The sequence below is a fragment of the Salminus brasiliensis genome, chromosome 1, assembly GCF_030463535.1.
Source record: "Salminus brasiliensis chromosome 1, fSalBra1.hap2, whole genome shotgun sequence".
NCBI lineage: Eukaryota > Metazoa > Chordata > Actinopteri > Characiformes > Bryconidae > Salminus > Salminus brasiliensis.
Window position 1 is genome coordinate 33,222,013 of NC_132878.1, and position 19,871 is coordinate 33,241,883.

The 19,871-nt window shown below is 40.7% G+C and overlaps 1 protein-coding gene across 1 annotated transcript in view; it reads right to left on the minus strand.

Moving 5' to 3' along the window:
* The window catches only part of rps6kc1 (ribosomal protein S6 kinase polypeptide 1), a 48,485-nt gene that overhangs the window by 25,548 nt on the left and 3,066 nt on the right, over window positions 1-19,871 (minus strand). Inside the window, exons 2-10 of the mRNA XM_072695397.1 lie at window positions 15,324-15,359; window positions 13,427-13,547; window positions 12,860-12,975; window positions 8,087-8,180; window positions 7,126-7,185; window positions 4,745-5,071; window positions 1,351-1,475; window positions 753-845; window positions 163-210 (exon numbers count right to left, since the gene is read on the minus strand). Coding sequence (XP_072551498.1) covers window positions 163-210; window positions 753-845; window positions 1,351-1,475; window positions 4,745-5,071; window positions 7,126-7,185; window positions 8,087-8,180; window positions 12,860-12,975; window positions 13,427-13,547; window positions 15,324-15,359 — 1,020 coding nt within the window. The remainder of the gene's footprint in view (window positions 1-162; window positions 211-752; window positions 846-1,350; window positions 1,476-4,744; window positions 5,072-7,125; window positions 7,186-8,086; window positions 8,181-12,859; window positions 12,976-13,426; window positions 13,548-15,323; window positions 15,360-19,871) is intronic.

The window sequence follows — 19,871 nt, forward strand, 5'->3', positions numbered from 1 at the left end:
AGAGCAAAGTGGTGATGTCCACCACTTTCATTTTCACTAATGCTGGAGCATGGAGGTATGCTATTAGCATAAAGGCTAATCTCAGTTTCTAACAGTTTGCGTGTGGGTGAAATTCTCCGGAGCAGCATGGAGCTGATCTCACAGCCACACGCTGGTGCTCACCTTCAGAACAAACATCTCCTGCGTTCTCTTGTCCATCACCAGCAGCACCTGCAGGTTTAAAACAACATAAGAAGAACAAAACACATGAGCAGACAAACCAACCAATACAACTGGATTTCCTCTCTTGTAGGAAATCTCCAGGGATGCACAAACGAAGGCCATTCAACTACCCTGGAACACCACAATCAATGTATTAAAATTCAACAAATGATCTGCTCATTTTGTGGACAAAGCAAGACATTCAAACGGTAAATGCTACAATTCTACAAAGCACTGTATTTCCTAAATAATGGTTCAGAAATCAGAAGCCCTTTACGTGGTGGTCCCTAAATATCAATGCAATGTCCAGAATAAGGGATCAACTGCTACACAGGTTTACAAAACAGAAATACATAACTCAAGTCTTTATCAATCAGCTATCTCCATTATCCATGTGTGTGTGTGTGTATAAATGCCTTGAGAAACTTGAAAAGGTGCTGCCTAAATGAATATGAATGGAGCAGCAGCTCTCTCTCTCTCTCTATCTCTCTCCATTGCAGCACAGAAATAAAAGAAGTATCTCAGATGCATTTACGATTTGACGCTCTCACCTTGTCAATGACCCCTAGTACTCTGTAGTTGTGAAGATCATCAGCCTGAGTCTGCTGACCCCAAGACCCCTTACAACACTGAGCAGCCAGTGCCTAGAAGGGAAACAGAGACAGAGATAGACAACGAGAGATATAAGAAAGGGAGAGCGAGAGAGGCAGATGGAGAAAGGGATATGCAAGAGGGAGAGAAAGAATACTTATTACACAGATAAGAAGTACTTTTGCTCAGTTCTGTATAACAGTGGTTCTCTGCAGTATAAAACGTACTATATGATAAAATGAATATTTCGGGGCTGACAGATAAGTCACTGTATCTTTATTTTTGTTTTTTGCCTCTTTTTGACACAAACTGCATCTGACAGTTGTTCTTGACACTATGTCATGATAAGTGAACCAATAGGAATGCTCCAAAATGACCCAGAATAAAATCTTCCTACTCTGACTTAAGTTAAGAAGGTTTTGTGGAGTGACAGCACCAACGTACACAGTATTTCATCATACAAGTAAAGGAAAAAAGGCTAACTGTGGGTTATCAGTATCCTTATTAAGATATACACTGGTCAGTGGTGGACACGCTGAGCGTTTCTGGTGGACTGACCCGGTTCTGAGTGGAGTTCTGGCCCATGCTGTCTTTTAGGTGCGTACTGGAGATTAGCTCAGCACGCATCAGATACTCAGCAGTCTTCTTCTTCACAGCCTCTCTCCTGCTCGGACTCACCTCACCTAATACACACACACACACACACACACACACACACACACACACACACACACACACACACACACACACACACACATACAAGCATAAACGTGTTGAGCATATAAACCACTACTTTAAGTACATGTTTGAGTTCAGTGTTTGAAGTTTCTTTAAATACACTACATGGACAAAAGTATTGGGACACCTGTTCCTTCATTGTTTCTCCCAAAATCAAGGGTTTTAAAGAGTTTTTCCCGCCTTCTACTAGAACTAGGTCTTCTACTAGATTTTTGGGGACATTACTGTGAGGATCTGACTACATTTAGCAACAAGTGTGTTAGTGAGGTCAGGATGTTGGATGATTACTACCCCACCTTATCCACAACCTCCCAAGTCATCTCAAAAGTGTTGGATGGAGCACCATCCATCATTCCAGAGAACACAGCTCAATGCTCGGGGGCTTTATACCCCTCTAGTCCATACCTGGCATTAGACATGGTGACAATAGGTTTATGTTCATCTGCTCCAAAGTCCTAATCTATCAGTACTTTTCTATAGGGACTAGACCAATTTTGCACATCTGTGTCAGCAATGGGGGCAACTTAAAGTAACTAAATGTATTCATTAGAAGGGTTCACAAACATTTGGACGTATAGTGTATGTTCTAGAGCTATAAGGCTAATGCAGCTAACACGTCGCTTTTACTAAAGCCCAACCGATAATCATTAGTAGATATTCAGCTGGAGCTATCAAACACAGCTACCCTTGATTGGTATCAGTGTTCGACAGATCGCACTGAACGGAAATCAGTATCAGCCCCCCCCCCCCCCCCCCAAATAAAAAAACACTAATCGGCCCTTCTCCAATATCAGCCCTAAATAACAGTTAACTATGTCCTTGATTAATAATTATAAAGTATGAATCGTGTGAAATGTGTAAAGCTGCTTTGTGACAACATATGTTGTGGAGAGAGCTAAATAAATGTATTAGAATAGAATAGAACTGAATAGAATATACTGTTCCCCAAATCTCTGCCATCACAGCTACTGATGTGTGACCTATTTTGCATAAAGGTTTAGCAGCAAGCAGATCGGATTCAATCTTCTTTTCCCTCAGATGTCCGATATGAGATCTGTGCCATCTCATATACAGTGAAGATAATTGGAAATGGTATAAACTTCCAGTGCACATCAGCTACATTATCCTTCAGTGTGAAATTAACAAAGCAGAACACACCCTGAAAGGGAAAGGAAAGTGACCCATTACGTTTGGGGTATACATTTCACTTGCAGCCAACATGACTGCTTTAAAAGATTCTCAACTCAGCACCAATTCCAGCAATGACAACAGAACAACGGGGGATGGATGCCAGCCAGCAAAAAGCCATCACACACTTCCTCCATTTCTCCCGCCGTTGTCTCTTATTTACGCGACACACAGAGCTAAAGAGGCCTGGCAGGTACTAAAAGCTCCGGCTGAAGCCATTCACAAAAGCAGCCCTGCAGGGTTTAGCGGCGCGGCGACGGAGGCCTTCAGTTGCTTTATCGTCTCTAATAACTCCACTCTCGCTCACCTGCTCTCACCAGGAGCCGCCGCGCCCCCGTAAACAAACACAAACACATTAACGAGTAAACACGCACAAATAAACAAGCCAAAGCATTCAGATGGCGCCAGGTAAACACTGTGCGGCACTGGTTTAAGAACAATAAGGTTTGTATTCATGTTTGTGTGTCAGACTGATGCCAAAGAAGCCATCAGGCAAGGTTCAAATGGCAGCTATAGCGCGGTCCTAATGGCACCACAATGCTGTTCATTAGCTAATGACTTCTCGGCACAGATAGTAAATTAACTTCCAGAAAAGAACCAGCTTAAATGGACCCTTTCCCAAAGCCACACGTGTGTATAGTAACACATACACAAACAGTGATGTGCCCAGGTTTAGGCACACCTGATCTAAATAGCACATGAATCTCCAAAAATAGCTTGTGCTCTATGCAATTGTAGAATGAATAAAGGAAAGAGCGCCATGCAAAAGTTTAGGTTTCCCAAGAGATCAGAGCTCTCAGATAACACAGACCTTAAGGAGCTTGTTAGGGCTTGTTCATAAGCATTGGTTGGGAAGGCTAGGTGATGCAATTTTCAAAGCTTTTTAAACACTCTACATGGACATGTCCTCAGTGGTGTCCTCACCACAGAATTCAGCATTAGACATTTTGAAGGAACATCTAAACAAGCCCTGATGCATTTTGGAAGCAAGCCCTAAGGTGATGAAGATAAACATAGGGGTTTTTGGTTGTACGGTTACAGGGAGAAAAAAAAATCCTGAATCTTAATAAGAAGACCTTTCCCACTGATCATGTTTTGGTTGGCTTGTGTTGCAGCCAGTGGCACAGGGTAAATTCCACTAGAAGGAAAAATACATTAAATACCAGCAAATTCACAATCCCCCCGACCTAAAATTAATCAACTTGACGCCTTTGGGAAATCAAGTCATCAATTACTTGCTTAGCTATTCACAGTCATAGCTCTTTGTCCTTCCAACAGCAATCGGTCAATTAGAGCCATCCGCATCTAAACATTTATAAGTGGGGTATCTGGAGAGTTCTTGGGTGAGCAGATTGTTATCCGGCTAACTAAGCTTTTCTCTTCTGATTTAGAGCAGTTTAACATTTGCAGTTGTCATACGGTTTAACAGTTACTGCAGGATTCACTTAGCCTGTGACCCTGTGAGCAAACTAAACTTTATCTTTGATCATTTTTGGGTTTTAAAATGGAGCAGGATGAGATTGTACAGAAGTCACATAAACATAGAACCATCTTTTTTATCTGTGTTACTCCCTACCCCAGCTATTACAGTGTGCCACGGTAATATTTGAAGACTATAACAGTAGTTGAAGTATAACAGAAAAAGTGGATACCACCCAACCCTAAGGGGCGCCCAAACTTTTGCGTGCCACTGTAATTAGGCTGTGTTTCAACAGATGACAGTAAACCATATATATCATGTTTTTTCAATGGAGAAGGCTGGAAAAGTCTTCCACTGTGTCAGGAGCTCAATTTTCCCAGCTGTTACCATAGACTTCAAATTGGAATAAACAGAAAAGTCCTGATAATGTACAACTAAACCTAAACTTTAAGGAAAACCCACCATTAGGAAACTATTGCCATTGACTTTCACAGAGTTATCTTGAGAATTTGTTTTTTTTACTTCACCTTTAAAGTTGCTATTTTGGAGATACAAGGTTTATGCGTGAAATCCTGTGAAAGTATGAAAACATCAGTGTATGCATACCTTGGACTCCTTGTAGTAGTAAATCCACTCCACTGCGATAGTAGGAAAATGCAGCTGCAAAGTCCTGCTCCACCTCTTTCTGGACAGCCAATCCAATCTGCTCGCTGGCTTTTTCTAAGTAGTCCTTCTTGCGGAGGCTAGAGGGGAACAGCGCCGCCCTGCTAGCCCGGCTGGGCTCTAGCTCTGGCCGGCTGGGGGATACGTCCCGCCAGCTGCCACCTGCAGGGTGGTTTGGGGAACTGCGACCTGAGGCCATTCCATCGTCCAGCTCTGCTAGGGAGTCTCCATCAACCAGCAGGGAAATCAAATCACTCTCACTGGACGGACCTGAGAAAGACATCAACTTTAATGGCCACTTCAAGTTTAGTTGCATTTTGCAGTATAATATCATCACTGCAACATAGAGCAATCAGAGACAGCGTATACCTCACCTAGTACTAGTTTCTGGCCTTGATATCCTACTGAATAAATTATAAGGACCAGAATTTTGAATATGCACATTTTAAAATGAAAACAGAATGACAGGCTAATGAGGAGTCATACTTTATGTATACACAGATCATCCATAACATTAATACCCCTTGTTTTTTTCTACACTCATTGCCTATACATCAGCTACACTTACCATATACAGTCAAGTCAGAAAGTCTGTGCACCCCCTTCAACCTCTTCACGTTTTACATTAGATTTATTCTACATTCTTCATTTTTGTCACAACATTCTACACAAAATATCCCACACTGACAGAGTGAAAGCAGGATTTTAGACATTAACGCTAATTTATTACAAATCTAATTGTAAAATATCATATGTACACAAGTGTGCACACCCTTCGATATGACACCCAGAAGTGAGCTGAGGTGCATTTTGTTTCCACTGATACTGCTTGAGATGTTTCTACAACATAACTGGAGTCCATGTGGTAGATTCAATTAACTGGACATGATTGGAGATCGCCAACACCTGCCTATATAAGGCCCCATGTATGACAGTGCATGGGGTCAAAGAAAGTAACAGCACACCTCAGAAACAGGACCGTGTCAAGGCATAGATCTGGAGAAGGGTGCAGAAAATTGCTACTGCTTTACAGGACCCAAAGAGCACAGTGGCCATCACCATTCATAAATGGAAGACATTTGGAACTAGCAAGTATGTTGATGTTTAGCAGCGTGAACAAAAAAAACTGGACCTCAGACTTGACCAAGGGCTTACCTTCCAACAGGACAATGGCCCAAAGCACACAGCCAAGAAAAGAAAGGAGTGGCTTCAGAAAAAGTCTGTGAATGTCCCGAAATGGCTCAGCCAGAACCCAGACCTGAATCCAATTGAACATCTGTGGGAAAAGCTGTATCAACGCCCCCCATCCAACCTGATGGAGCTTGCAAGGATATGCCAAGAGAAATGGGCCAAAATGTCCAGAAACAAGTGTGTCAAGCTCATAGCTTCTTTCCCAAAACCCTTGAAGCTGTAACTGCTGCCAAAAGTGAATCAAGTCTTAGGCTAAGAGTGTGGATCCCTACACATAGCCTATTTTTGTCAGTAAATTGCATATTTTCTAAATCAGGGCTGCTCAGTCCTGGTCCTGGTGATCTACAACCCTGAAGAGTTCAGATCCAACACAGCTGACTCTAATGTTTTGTTGCTCCTGAAACTCTGCAGGGTGGTAGATCTCCAGGACCAGGATTGAGCAGTGTGGGCTATTTTGTGTAGAATTCTGTGACAAAAAAATGACCTCAGTCTATTGTAGAAGTCTGTAACGTAATAAAACATGGAGAAGGAGAAAGGGGTGTGCAGACATTTCTGGTCAGACTTTTTGTAGAAGCACTTTGTAGTTCTATAATTACAGACTGTAGTCCATCTGTTTCTCTGCATACTTTCTTAAGACTCCTTTCACCCTGTTTTTCAATGGTCAGGACCCAAGAGAGTTTATGAGTCTGATCCACCTATACCAGAGCAACCACCATGTCAGTGCCACTGCAGTGCTGAGAATGACCCACCACCCAAATCATACCTATTGTGTGGTGGTCCTGTGAGGGTCCTGACCATTAAAGAACATGGTGAAAAGAGGGTAATAAAGTATGCAGAGAATATGCAGAGAAACAGTCTGGAATTTCAGAACTACAAAGTGCTCCTATATGTATTTGCATTTCCCTTCAGCACTCACTGTGTTCGGAGTGTGAAACATACAGTCAATGATAAGAAGCTACTTTTTCACGTCATTGTTTCAAAGAGCGTTATGCAAAGAGTTATGCCCCGATCACTTAAAACTTACAGGTTTATGATAAATGTTTGACTGTCTAATGAGTGGCTTGACACCTTGATCGCTGGAGAAAATCTACTGCTGTGTGCTCCTATCCGCTTTAATTCAAACCCACACTAACCTCCATATTCGGACTGACTGGTAACGTTCAAATCATCCGCTCCACCAATGTCCTTATGGACTGCACAGGAGAGAAAGTAAAAGAAAAAAGGCTCAGACATAGACATGAGCAAGGGGCAAAAGACAACTACCTTTTAAAGATAAAATACATACATTACAACAACAAACAACCAGAAAAAAAAAGTAAACAAACAAACAGGCAAAGAATAAAATTAAGAACCATTTATATGGTTCATTTAAAAAGTACTGGATCCATACAAGTATGTTTATGCATTTGCCTAGTTAATTACCGAGTTAATCAGGTTCAGGTTTAAATATAATGGTAAATATAAGGTAAAAATCTATTAATTAATGATTAAAATATATAATTAGTCAAGGGACTTTTGGACACTAGTTCACGATGGTTTTCAGAGAATTGTTGGCCAGGAAGTCCCTTTTAACATTCGCCTGTTTTTATTAGGGGACCCATCCCATGTACAACTCCAGCAATCTATACAGGAAGGATTCAGACCACCATCATGTCGGATAGGAGACTGGCACAATCTGCTAACTAGGGTGGCAGCATATGAGTGTGCCTACCTCTCTCTGATGGGCTTAGCCCTGTTCAGTGTATACATCCTTATGTTCCTTATTGTATATGTATATCAATTGTATATATACACACATACATATATACACACACACACACACACACACACACGTCAGTTTATCATCTTATTATAGGTACGGATTATCAAGAAACACCAATCCCTTCCACATCCATGTAAACTGAAAGTAAACCATGAAGAACATCCCCTCCAACAGCATTCCTATGAGTGCAAGAGGAGCTGGATGTGGTATGGGAACGCCCTCTGCTGGGCATTTTTTTTGTTGTTGGATTCTGAGCAAGATGACCACTATATTGCCAGCACAGCATCAACACCACATCAGTGTACTAAAACCTCACACAAACACACACACACCATCAGAGCTGCTGTCCGATAGGCTGTCGGCCAAGAAGTCGGAGAATGGTTCTGCCGGCCCGATGAGCTCGGAGCCGTCCTGGACTTCACCGTCCTAAACAAACAAATAAACAATTCTTCTTAGTCGGGGTCACTGAGAAAACAGTGAGATAAACAAACAACACATAAGCAAGGCAAAGTGACAGCAATAGAAACTAGAATGCAGGAAGTAAAGTAGAGTGAGAGTGTGTGTGTGTGTGTGTGTGTGTGTGTGTGCGCGCGAGAAGAACAAAGAGAAACCATGCATGTGTACCTAGACAGAAGCTTGCTGACTCTGAGTATATACACAAGGGTGTGTGTATCCTAAAGAAGTGCTCTGTGTGTTTGTGTGTGGAACAAATGAGTCTTACATAAGCAGTCTGTCAGCAGAACAAACACATGCTAGGTGCTCTGTGTGTGTGTGTGTGTGTGTGTGTGTGTGTGTGTGTGTGTGTTCTGGTACACTTTCAGGGGAAAAAAAAAACAATCCTGACTTTTTAGTAAAACCAGAGATACTCTTTTTGAAGCGTCTCTAAAGTCATTTCATTTTGGTTACTGAGGTCAGGATCAGAGTGAGATTTCTTACTACATGTACAGACTTGTGCAAACATTTGGGCACCCTTGGCACAATTGTCATTATGGGTTTTTTTTTCCATTGAATTTTAGTAGTAAACACAGACTCTGTCGCTTATCAATATTCTCAGCTTAGTTTTTTTATGTTATGAAAGACAGCAGACATAACATAATAATAAAATAATAATTATTAGTGTGGTCTGTCAAGGACATCCAACTAGGGTTGAGCAGTGTCCACTTTTCATAACGTTATTGGAAAAAAACAAAAAAACAATACAGTTGTACACAGTGTTACCAGCACATTGGTCAACATTTACATTTACATTTATGGCATTTAGCAGACGCTCTTATCCAGAGTGACTTACAAAAGTGCTTCGCTATTTACCCAAGAAAAACCTCAGCTAGTTTCAATAGACTAATAGTTCAAAGATACCTCTAAACACAAGTCAATAAGGTGACCATAGTACTCTACTATTCACCCAAGTATTCTCTGAATATGTGGGTCTTCAGTCTGGGTTTGAAGACAGCGAGCGACTCTGCCGTTCAAACACCCAGGGGAAGATCGTTCCACCACTTTGGTGCAGGACGGAAAAAAGCCTGGATGCTTGTCTTCCATGGATTTTAAAGGGGTGGCGGGTCGAGCCGAGCCATACTTGAAGGGCTCTTGGTGCAGATCGGCTTTTGGCTATTGCCAAATAAATGATAATAAAACTCTAGGAGTGAAGACGAGCATCTGGCGTTGGAAGTAACAGGAAAGTAAAATGATAGACCATATATACAGTGTTTGAACAAGTAGGCGGCTCGTAGGTTTAGAAACGTTAGCTAGCAGGTTAAACACCACAGCACTGATCGTGTTCCAGCTAACTGAGGCTCAAATCACACTTAGGAGTGTTTTCAACTGTTTTCAGGCAACTTCAAATTCAGGTTCATTTTCTCTTTGAGAGTTTTCCTGGTCTTTCCTGATCTCAAATTCACTTTCCACAGATTTCCAGAATTGCCATTTCTTACTAACATTCTGCACTGTAAAAACCACAGGTTGAAAACGGTAGGGTTAGGGTTATCTTCTTATGGACCTCCCTTGCCTTTTGGACATTGAGACAGTTTAGACAGCTGAAGGAGCCCATGTTCGTAAAAGGTCAGAGAATGTATAAAGCTTGGAAGTTTGATTTAGCTTACAGTCCCTATTGTTGCCATTGGTGACATGTCTTAGGCCTGTTAGTCAAGAGCTGAGAGCTTGTCCAATAAATAAATAAATAAATAAATAAATAAATAATAACAATTAAAAGAATACATTTCAAAAAAGCCTTTGCAAGCTTAGCATGTTCAAGTGTCCAAACTACATGCTCTTTAAATTCTATTTAAATTCTATAGTTTTACATATCAGGACATCATAAAAAAAATCTGGTCTTTAGCCAGTCTTAAAATTAGGTATATACAACCTCAGAGGAACAAAACCACCCAACAGATTCCACTGTGTCATTATTTATTTAACTAAAATGAGCCTGCGTGCAAAGGTCATGTGTGAAAAACAAGCTTGTAGAACCACCACTAGCAGCAGTAACTTGAAGTAACGGTTTTCTGTATGACTGTCTCTCACATTGTTCTGGAGGAATTTTGGAGGACATTCATGCACAGCTCTCTTAAGCATTTCACTTAAGTTCAGATCTGAACTTTGACTGGGCCATTACAACACTCTGATTTTTTTTCTTTTCCAGCCATTCTGTTGTAGATTTGCTGGTGTGCTTGGGATCATTGTCCTGTTGCAGGCATTTGACTCTAGAATAATTGGTATAAAAAGGAGTTCATGGGTGACTTAATGACAACGCAAGGTGCCTAGGTCCTGTGTCTGCTAAACAAGCCCAAAGCATCACCTTTTCACTACTGTGACTGATGGCTGGTACAAGGTGTTTGTGCTGATCTGCTGTGTTAGTTTTTTTGACAAACGTGGTGCTGTGCAGTATAACCCAACATCTCCACTTTGGTCTCATCTGTCCAAAGGACATTGCTTAAGACGTCTTGTGGTTTGTTTAAATGCAACTTTGCAAACCAAAGCCATGCAACCATGTACTTTTTAGAAAGAAGAGGCTTTAATGAGATGCAGCTCCAGGGTTTTTTGCAGTGATGTCCACTCCTGGACAGACTGTCAACTGTCTTGAATGTTAACCCTTCCCAGATTAATATGCACCAACAACTGCTTCTCTAAAATCACTGCTGATATCTTTCCTCCTTGGCACTGACACACACCTGTATGCTCCAAACCAGCAAACTGCCAAAACATTGGCTCCCCCAAAATTACTGAAACTATTGGAATTATTAACACTTGAGCTTGACACCTTTTATTTTAAACACACCCATTTATCAAGTGAGAAAATTATTGGAACAAATCTGAATATCTACTCTTGCTTCAAGGCCTGGGTTTCACCTCTGAAGACCGTGCTTGTTGTCAAAAAGGATCCAAACCAAAGCTCTAAAGTTACAGTACACCTAACTCCACCTAACCTATCTTCAATCCAACTGCATGTAAATTAACCAGTGCACAGTGCCCTAACCAGCTTCAATGAAAAGGCTGGCAAGTTTTAAATTACACACAACTATTACTGCATACTGCACATATCAAATATATATGAATGACTTGAGCGCTGCACAAGTACCTGTACCGGAGCTTTTGCTTCTTCCACTACCGCAAATCTACCTTCTATTAATAACCGGCAGGTCCGTGAAAGTGAAATGAAAGTCTGTTATTTTATTTTTTTTAGAAAAGGCAAAGTGGTAGGTTCCTAAAGTCTACGCAAGTCACACAAATCTTATATTAACAAAACAAAAAAGAAATAATAGAAGTCCCTTGGGGTCATTTGCACAGACATTGTGACTGCTGAGAAAAATCCATATATATACTGCCCCTGTTTCAAGGAGACTGTAGGATAGATATAGAGGTCATACCACAAGATACAAACCACTACTCAGCAGTATCTGAAGACCAGATTGGAATTGCCAATAAACACTAGGATGAGTCACAAAAGTTCTGGTATCAGCAGAACGAATTTCGAGGTCTTCAAAGGTCAGTTTACAGAGAAATGTAACCAATCTAATCATTGTTCATCAGGCTACAAAACAAAAGACTTCTATATGGGGGGGGAGGCGGGGGCGGGGGGGGACAAACACTAACTGAAAGAAACTGTGGATAAGCATCAAAACAGAAGAATGCAACAGTTTGCTGCAAGTGAGGGATGTACTTCCAATACTTTTGCTCAGAAAAAAAAACTTTTGGTTTGGGTGGTCTGCCCGCAAAGGTGTTGATGTAGATGTTCTATTTTTCATTTTTCCCCCAAACATACATGGATTTTTAAAAATGATCAGGAATTAAATTTTGATCCATCATCTCATATCCATCTCCCAATCCCAACCCAAATGTCTTCAGTACACAGCAAAAACAAAACAGTTGGTCCTGTTGCTCCAATAAGTTGAGAAGAGATTGTATATTGTCTAGATTGTGTGTATGAGTATTAATAAAGGTCATGGTTTGGTGCACACCACAGTTGGGTACGATTTCAGCACAGCTGGGGACAAAAGCAACCAAAAAGGGTTTCTTTGTATTAGTTTTAATTTCAATTAAACTAAACAGCTTGAGCTAACCTTAGCATGGCATATTGCTACCAGCTTACAGCTGAAGGCAGGGGTTCCCAAATGTTATCACGATAAGACAAACTTGTATCTGCTTTTACTCAGCTTACTTTTCTTTACATATAACCAAAAAAAAAAAAAGATCTTTAATTGGCTCTGTATTTAGATGTGATTTGGCATGAATGCACATCTCTACAAACCCAATTTTTACATAAAAGTACTACTTAATACACATGGGGCATTTTAATATATAGGTACCTACATTTCTTGTGGTTCTTATGTATTGTTGCCGTAAAGCAGAAACCTTGTTTCTCCAGGTCCCAACTTTACAGGAGAAGGAAAAACCTCATTTTGTCATTTTGGGGCATTTCTATTGGCCCATTCATCATCCTTCAGCAACCATATACATAATACATATGAAGCTTGTTATTCATACCTATGATACACACAGGACATGTTTGTGTCCTGAAATTGTGTAAACAAATAAATAATAACAACAACAACAATAATAATAATAAAAAGAAAGTGTGTGTGTGTGTGTTTGGTGCACGCCTACCATACCTTAAAGAAGTCCTGTATGTGCTGGCTGCCGTAGAGAGCTGGAATGTTCGCACTGAACTGCAACAAGTCCTCCGAACACTGCCTCCTCTCCTCAATCACAGACTCATCAAACCGGCCTGGAAACACACCCACCAACCCACCCAAGCACACAGACACTATTCATACGTGGGCTTCTTTCACATACAGTTAAGGGGTTTTCCAGGCATAAGATCAAGCCCTGTGGAGGCGTCTGTAGCTGGAGAGAGTAAAAAGCAGCTAACTTATGGGGCGCTTTGTGAATGTTGTAAAGTACGAAACTTTCCAAAAGGAAAGTAAAAACCAAACAGTAGGTCACACTAATTACTTACTAAGCCTTTTTTAAGTAGCTGGCAGCTCAACATGCCTTATCTACACTCTCTACATTTCAGAACCAAATTCAGTCTCTACAGTTAAACGACTGATCCGAGAAAGCGTGGAAGGTGAGCAATAAAGACTATATGATAGACAGTGACCTGCTTTAGCCCTGTAGAACCTCCCCCTACAAGCCACCCGTTCACACACACATATACATACAAACATACAGCTTACCAAAGACTTTGGCCTTGGCAAATGGAGGGAAAAGCTCAGACTGCCTGTAGAGATTTCTGTGGATCTGCCACAGATCTTTGTGCAACTTCTTAAAATCACTGTATCTCTTCCAGACTGTGATCTACAGAGAGTGTGAGAGTCAGAGAGAAAGAGACAGAGAGAGAGACATTAGACGAGAGAGCAGTTCACTTTCACTTATGAATGTAGGATTGCATTATACATTGTTTACTAAACATCATCATCATCAAGCCAACTGCCTGTGTAATACTGACATAGTTGAAGGCAGCAATGTGCAAACAAGCTGTTTAACCAATCAGTGTATTTTCAATGCGTGCTGGACAATATGACATGGTTTTAGACATGCTGTTAATTGTAAAATCCCTGTATTTCTAGTGAGCCGTTCCTATAATGAGACATTCTAAAGCTTTTCAATGACTGTTTTAAACGTTACAGTGTTTTTAATAACTCATAATCCAGTCTGACTGACCTACCCGACCATTCAGCTGCCAGTTCCTTTATAATGCTGCAGTCAAAACACTGAGAGCTGCTGTTGTATGTCCATTACTGATGTGTTTACTGAACCAGAGTCTCACAGAGATTACAAATACAAGTGAATCCTGGTCAAAAAATACAAATATGTGAGCCCTTCAAAAATCACAAGCGAGCCCTAGCCAAGACTGAGCGAGCTACGATTAGCTTTTCTGTAGCATGTGTGCTTTAGCTACCTCCTCTCAACTCTGAAGGCGCTGTTCAGTTCAGCGCAGTTTCCATGATAGGTTGGTTTCACCCTGTGACATCACCTGGGGTTCTCTCACAAGAGGCGGATGCCAGCTTCATTTATTTAAGCCCCACGGCGCCGTTTACTGTGATAGCTATTTACATTCATTTTTCATTTGGCCACAAAAGTGTAGATACTCTGCTAGTAAAGAACCGAACAGCAAACGCTGTGTAAACATCTGCGCATGGTGAGCCCTGGATGTGAGAAACAAGGCTTAACTGTAGTACTAGACGGTAGTACTGATAGCAATATACCTAATCCCTCAACCTCTAGTAGAATTCTGTTACACATTTAAAGGCAGCCTGGTTTACTTACTTGTAACGTTTCTTGCAGTTACACGTATTGTGGCTGCACCAGACCCAGCCAGTCCCCTCCTTCACTCATTCTTTTTTCCCCCCACACGTATAAACTAAATCATTAAAAACACTGATAGAAAAAACTAAGTGTACAGACAGGTAGGAACCCACATATTCCACTTGTCCATATCACCTAAAAACACAACCGCACTGAAGATAAAACTCTTGTATATTTTCTCTATCATTCTTCCAAGTTCTGGTGGAGATACATCATGAAAAACATCAAAACTGTGCAGCGCAGGACCATCGCTCCTCTTTCAGATCAAATCAACCCAACAATGGAGACATGTGTGTGGGACGTTCACTCCAGCCCACACAGACACTGGCCGTTAATTCAAATCACAGCTGCCACATTATGGCCCTACCACTATTTTGTGTGTGTGTGTGTGTGTGTGTGTGTGTGATTCAACTGGAAACCAAAATTCACATTAATAAACGTTTTAATTTGTACTGCTAAAAGTAGATAAGCATTAGTGGCCATAAACTATAAATTATTGGTTAGAACTTCATAGCAGATATGAACTCTATTATATTTATTCATTTATATTATATTAATTTGAGCATATTTTATTAATTTTATTAGAATTTCATTAGTGTTATTACATTTTAATAGAACTCCATTTTAATAACAGCTTTATTCTAAATTATATTCTGAATTATTATCATATCACAATCACTTTATTTTATCTAAAACAGTGACACCAGACCTTTAAATGTTCATGTAACTGCATTCATCAGCACTCTCTACACCCAGTGTTCTCACCTCCTGCACGTCTTCTGGGTTCTTCCTGGAGATAATCTGTGAAAACAGCAGTGAATACAATCAGTCATCAGGCAGGAAAACTCCTCTGGAGGTGTGTCTTTCTTGCTTGTATCCCACAGTCCAGATCGCGTTATCACTGAACTCTGAATGGGGAGAAATCTGCTCTACTATTCGTTTTGAAGAAAACCTCAATTGAGGAAAAAGCCCACAACTGCAGGAGTACAGACCTCCAGCCCATTAGAACGACACATCCACCGCCATGTTACAACAACCTGGTCTTATTAGGTTATGTGGCCATGTGGCCCTCTGAAAGCCTGTACTAAACACTGTACTATTCGTGTGTGTGTGTGATGAGTGAGTGTGTGTGTCAGTAGGAAAGGATATAGGGAGGGGTGTACAAGAACAATGAAGAGTCTATGCACACTGAGAAAACAGTGCTGAACAGAGACAGAGCTAGGCATTGCCTCATAGCGTCCCGAGCTGTGTTCTATATGCATCGGCTGTTATACATGTACAGCTATACAGGTATATGCAGGACCAGGATGAGGAGGGGGGTTATGGTGGTATCCCAGGCAGATGACAAGTTACTATATTATCACAGTGTCAATTCTATTGGAATTCTTTTTAAAGATGAAAATGTAGGTAGTGTAGGTAGTGTGATTTGACATACTGTGACTTTTGCACTTACCAAATCAACATTTGGTAGCATTTGACCTTAAAGCAAAAAATGTAATATTATGCTCCACTGACTTCTTTAAGGAGAATAGTGTCTCTATCATTGCCACTCTGGGCTCAGCATGTTGCTAAGTGTACTATGGCCATGTTCAAAAAGCAGGTAAAAGTGGCCCAAATACAGCAAAAACACACTGAATCAGATTTTTTCTGATTTGGGCCACTTTTATATGTGGTACTGACATCTCATACATATCCGATACACAGCAAAGCAACTCAGTCCGAATAGCCAGACTGGAACTCATGCAACTTCTACATGATCCCACTCCAACATTCGCCATGGAGAAGGGAAAAAGGAAGACAGACAGCAGTGAAGGACGCTTTCAGTGGTGGAACAGCAAGGTACCAGAATATCTGGGGTGATGTCTCTGTTCAAACTAAACTAGAAGGCACAGATCACAACAACCGCTCCGTGTTTAAAGACAATTCCAAGGAAACGTCTGAACATGGTCACAGAAGTGTCTGAATAACCCTTTCTACAGCAAGCTTAAAGGAGTTCTCAGTGATACGCCCAGCTGTCAGCCACTGGAACTCCCTGGCAGCTCTTGTGATGCTGGCGGAGATGAAACCAAAACCTCATGTAAGGCATATTTGAGAATGTGCGTCAGTTTAGGAGCATGAACTATTTAGACAAATGTCGGATTAAAGAGATTTAAAAGATTGTTTGAACAGCCTAAATGTAAGAAAGCGGCCACCAGAACAGTGTAACGCTGCACATGTCTCATCACATTTGTGTCAAATTCTGTAATGTTACTCCACTGCCTCAGTCTACAAGCTTCTTTCACATTCAGGGCCGGTTCTCCAGAAATAAAAGAAGTGTAAAGCGTGCCCTTTCCTGGTGCAAATCCCACTTCATGACTGTAGGTGGAGCCCAAAAGCAGGAAATGGCTATTTTGGCATAATGCTGCATCAAATACAGTGTCAGCAGCAGGAAAACAGAATCTGGCTTTTGGTGCGAGCAGCATATCAACACTGTGGCTACATATAGGTGATGCCTGCAGCAAAATCTATAACTCCAATCTTTCAAAGAGTGACAGACCTGAAAATGCCTGTAAACCGACTTCTACAATGTGTGGGGCTGTGGCCTACAGTCCCACATCTGTGAATGTTTGCGGAACTAGAGCAGTAAAACTCTTCAGTTTCTGGGCTGGGAGTTAAAAAAATTATTTAAAGATGGAAAATCAACATTAGAAATGTCTGCATGTGAGCACAGAACCATAGGACGTGTAAAGTGCAATTCCAATTGCTACCACCAGGTGGTGAGCAATTTCAGGCAATAACAGTAGACATGATGAAAAGTCCCAAGAACAGAATCATAACCTCATCCGTTTAAATGATGTATTCAGTGGGACTGCATGTGGACACAGGCATTCACACACACACACACATATACATACACATCAAAAGTACATACAGTATTTGAACCAACCTTTCTGAAAGTATGTCTTAATATCATTGCGATTTAAAGCCTTTTGCTGTAAACTGAAATGTTGGTGTAATCATTATAAACAGTGCAGCTGAGTCCTCTGTACAAAAGACAAGATGGTGCAAAGATGAGACTTCAGAAAGCTAAAGAATCCAAAAGTTTTGGTTGTATCACAATTTCATGTGTATTAATGCAAAAGGCTTGATATGTTCTCAGTATTATTCGAATATATGGAAAGCAGACATGCCTAAACTTTACCATGTGGGTTCAGAGTTCGAGCCCCATTAATGCCATAGGCATCCAAGGCCAGCAGTCCCAGAGAGAATGGTCTCTCCGTCTCATCGCTCAGTGCAATGCTAGGCAGACATATAGCACTGTCCTAGATTGTGGTAGAAAGTCAATCAGTGTAGAAACTCAATTTTAGGGCCATTTTTGCCTTTACTGACTGAAATCCAGGGCCAATTTTGAATGGCCAAATGTTTATATGTTCATATACTACTTCATATATGACTTCATCAGAATATGACAAGAGGTCAGAATTGTATTATTATTATTATTATTATATCATGAAGAATTGGCCAATAGAAATGACATGGAAATAAATCGATTTTACATTGATTTCCACTAAGATATGAAGGTTTTTTTCATCTGCTGTAAAGCTGCTTTTCTTCACATGACAGATCCATTTACATAAATTTTCGAGGGTGCTTCAGTAAAGGCAACGGTCTGATATATCCCCCAGTGTATTGTGCATTTCTGTGGTTCATGGAGGAAACACTGGGGCGATTGTTTCCAACAGTGATCTAAAAACAGAATAAAAAAAAACAGCCTTCCATGGTCACCCTAATGTGAGATTAATTGTGTAATAAGCTCACCGAAACTAACTAACCTTAATCATAACCTTGGCGTACTTCAGCAAAGCGACTGAGCTCAAGAACAACACAGGCCAGTCTCAAAGGGCAAGTTAAACTGGGTCACGTCGCCAAGGAGGAGACACTTGTTCTCCACAACAAAGGCAATGATAACGGCGATCTTCCTTTAAATTCACACAAGCATGTTTACAGCATACAGATGTGGCTATTCTCTGCCATCACTGCACCACAGGCAGAACTGAAGCCAGAACAGACCTTGAAGTAACTGCAGAAAACAAGAAAATTCATTTTCAGCTTGGTATTATTCACTTAATCTGAGGTCAAAATCACTCCAAAGCTGTTTAGTGTTAGGACAGCACACATGATGTTGCGATCTGGTACACTTGTTTAATTCTCAGATAAAGATTTGATTCGGTTTTCATAATTGTTTAATATTTAAAAACATGATAATGAAAAAAAATACCAAAATAATAATAATAATAATAATAATAATAATAGTAATACATTCCCTCTATTCTAAGAGACTAAGAAAAAGAAAAACCCAGTAATTTGGGTGTGGGTGTGTCTATAGCATAAACTCCACCCACTTTTGTTTGGATAGGCAGCGATTTTGACCACTGACGTTGATTTTATTCAAATTGCCCTGTGCTAAAATAGCACAGTCAATATCCCTGTTCAGGCTGGACTGAACAGGGATACACGTCCCTGACGTCCCTGACAGACAGAATTACCTAAAGTCTTTAAAAATGTTGTACACTGAACTCTGAGCAGTGCTCTGATCGTTTTCGCCCCGAACCGACACACATCTCATCTTGTTTTCAAGGGCAGATTTCACCTCACACTGAAGACAACAAAAAATCTCCAGGTTCCAAGCTCACATATCCATCTAAAGCTCTATTCGGACTGGATTAGTTTTACATTGGTGAGGTAATGTAATTATGAGTTTAGTCCCTTTCAGATGCACCATGTCTGTCATTTTTTTGCCTTTTACCTTCTGCAAAACGAGCCATAAAAAGAACATAATATGGGGGTGCTTGAGAAGGCACTTAGTGTTAGCATGGCTGGTACAGATACCTCGGGCAAGTTCAGGTCTGTAGCAAACCTCAGTCAAATCCAGAAGACCAGACAGAGGACTCCTAAGAGGCATGAAGCCTATGTCATTGCCCATAGCCTACACAGGTGCTATGAACATGTACAGTGAGTCCAAGAAGTATTTGATCCCTTGCTGATTTTCTTCGTTGGCCCACTAATAAAGACATGATCATTCTATACTTTTAATGGTAGATGTATTCTTACATGGAGAGACAGAATATTAAAAAGAAAATCCAGAAAATAAATCTAAGGAATATATATTAATTGATTTGTATTTCATGGAGTGAAATAAGTATTTGATCCCTTAGTATTCATTAGCAGTTCTGGCTTTTACAGACCAGTTAGACACTCCCAATCAACTTGTTACCTGACCTGAAGCCACCTGTTCTCACTAATCACTTGTGTGAAAAACACCTGTCCACAGAA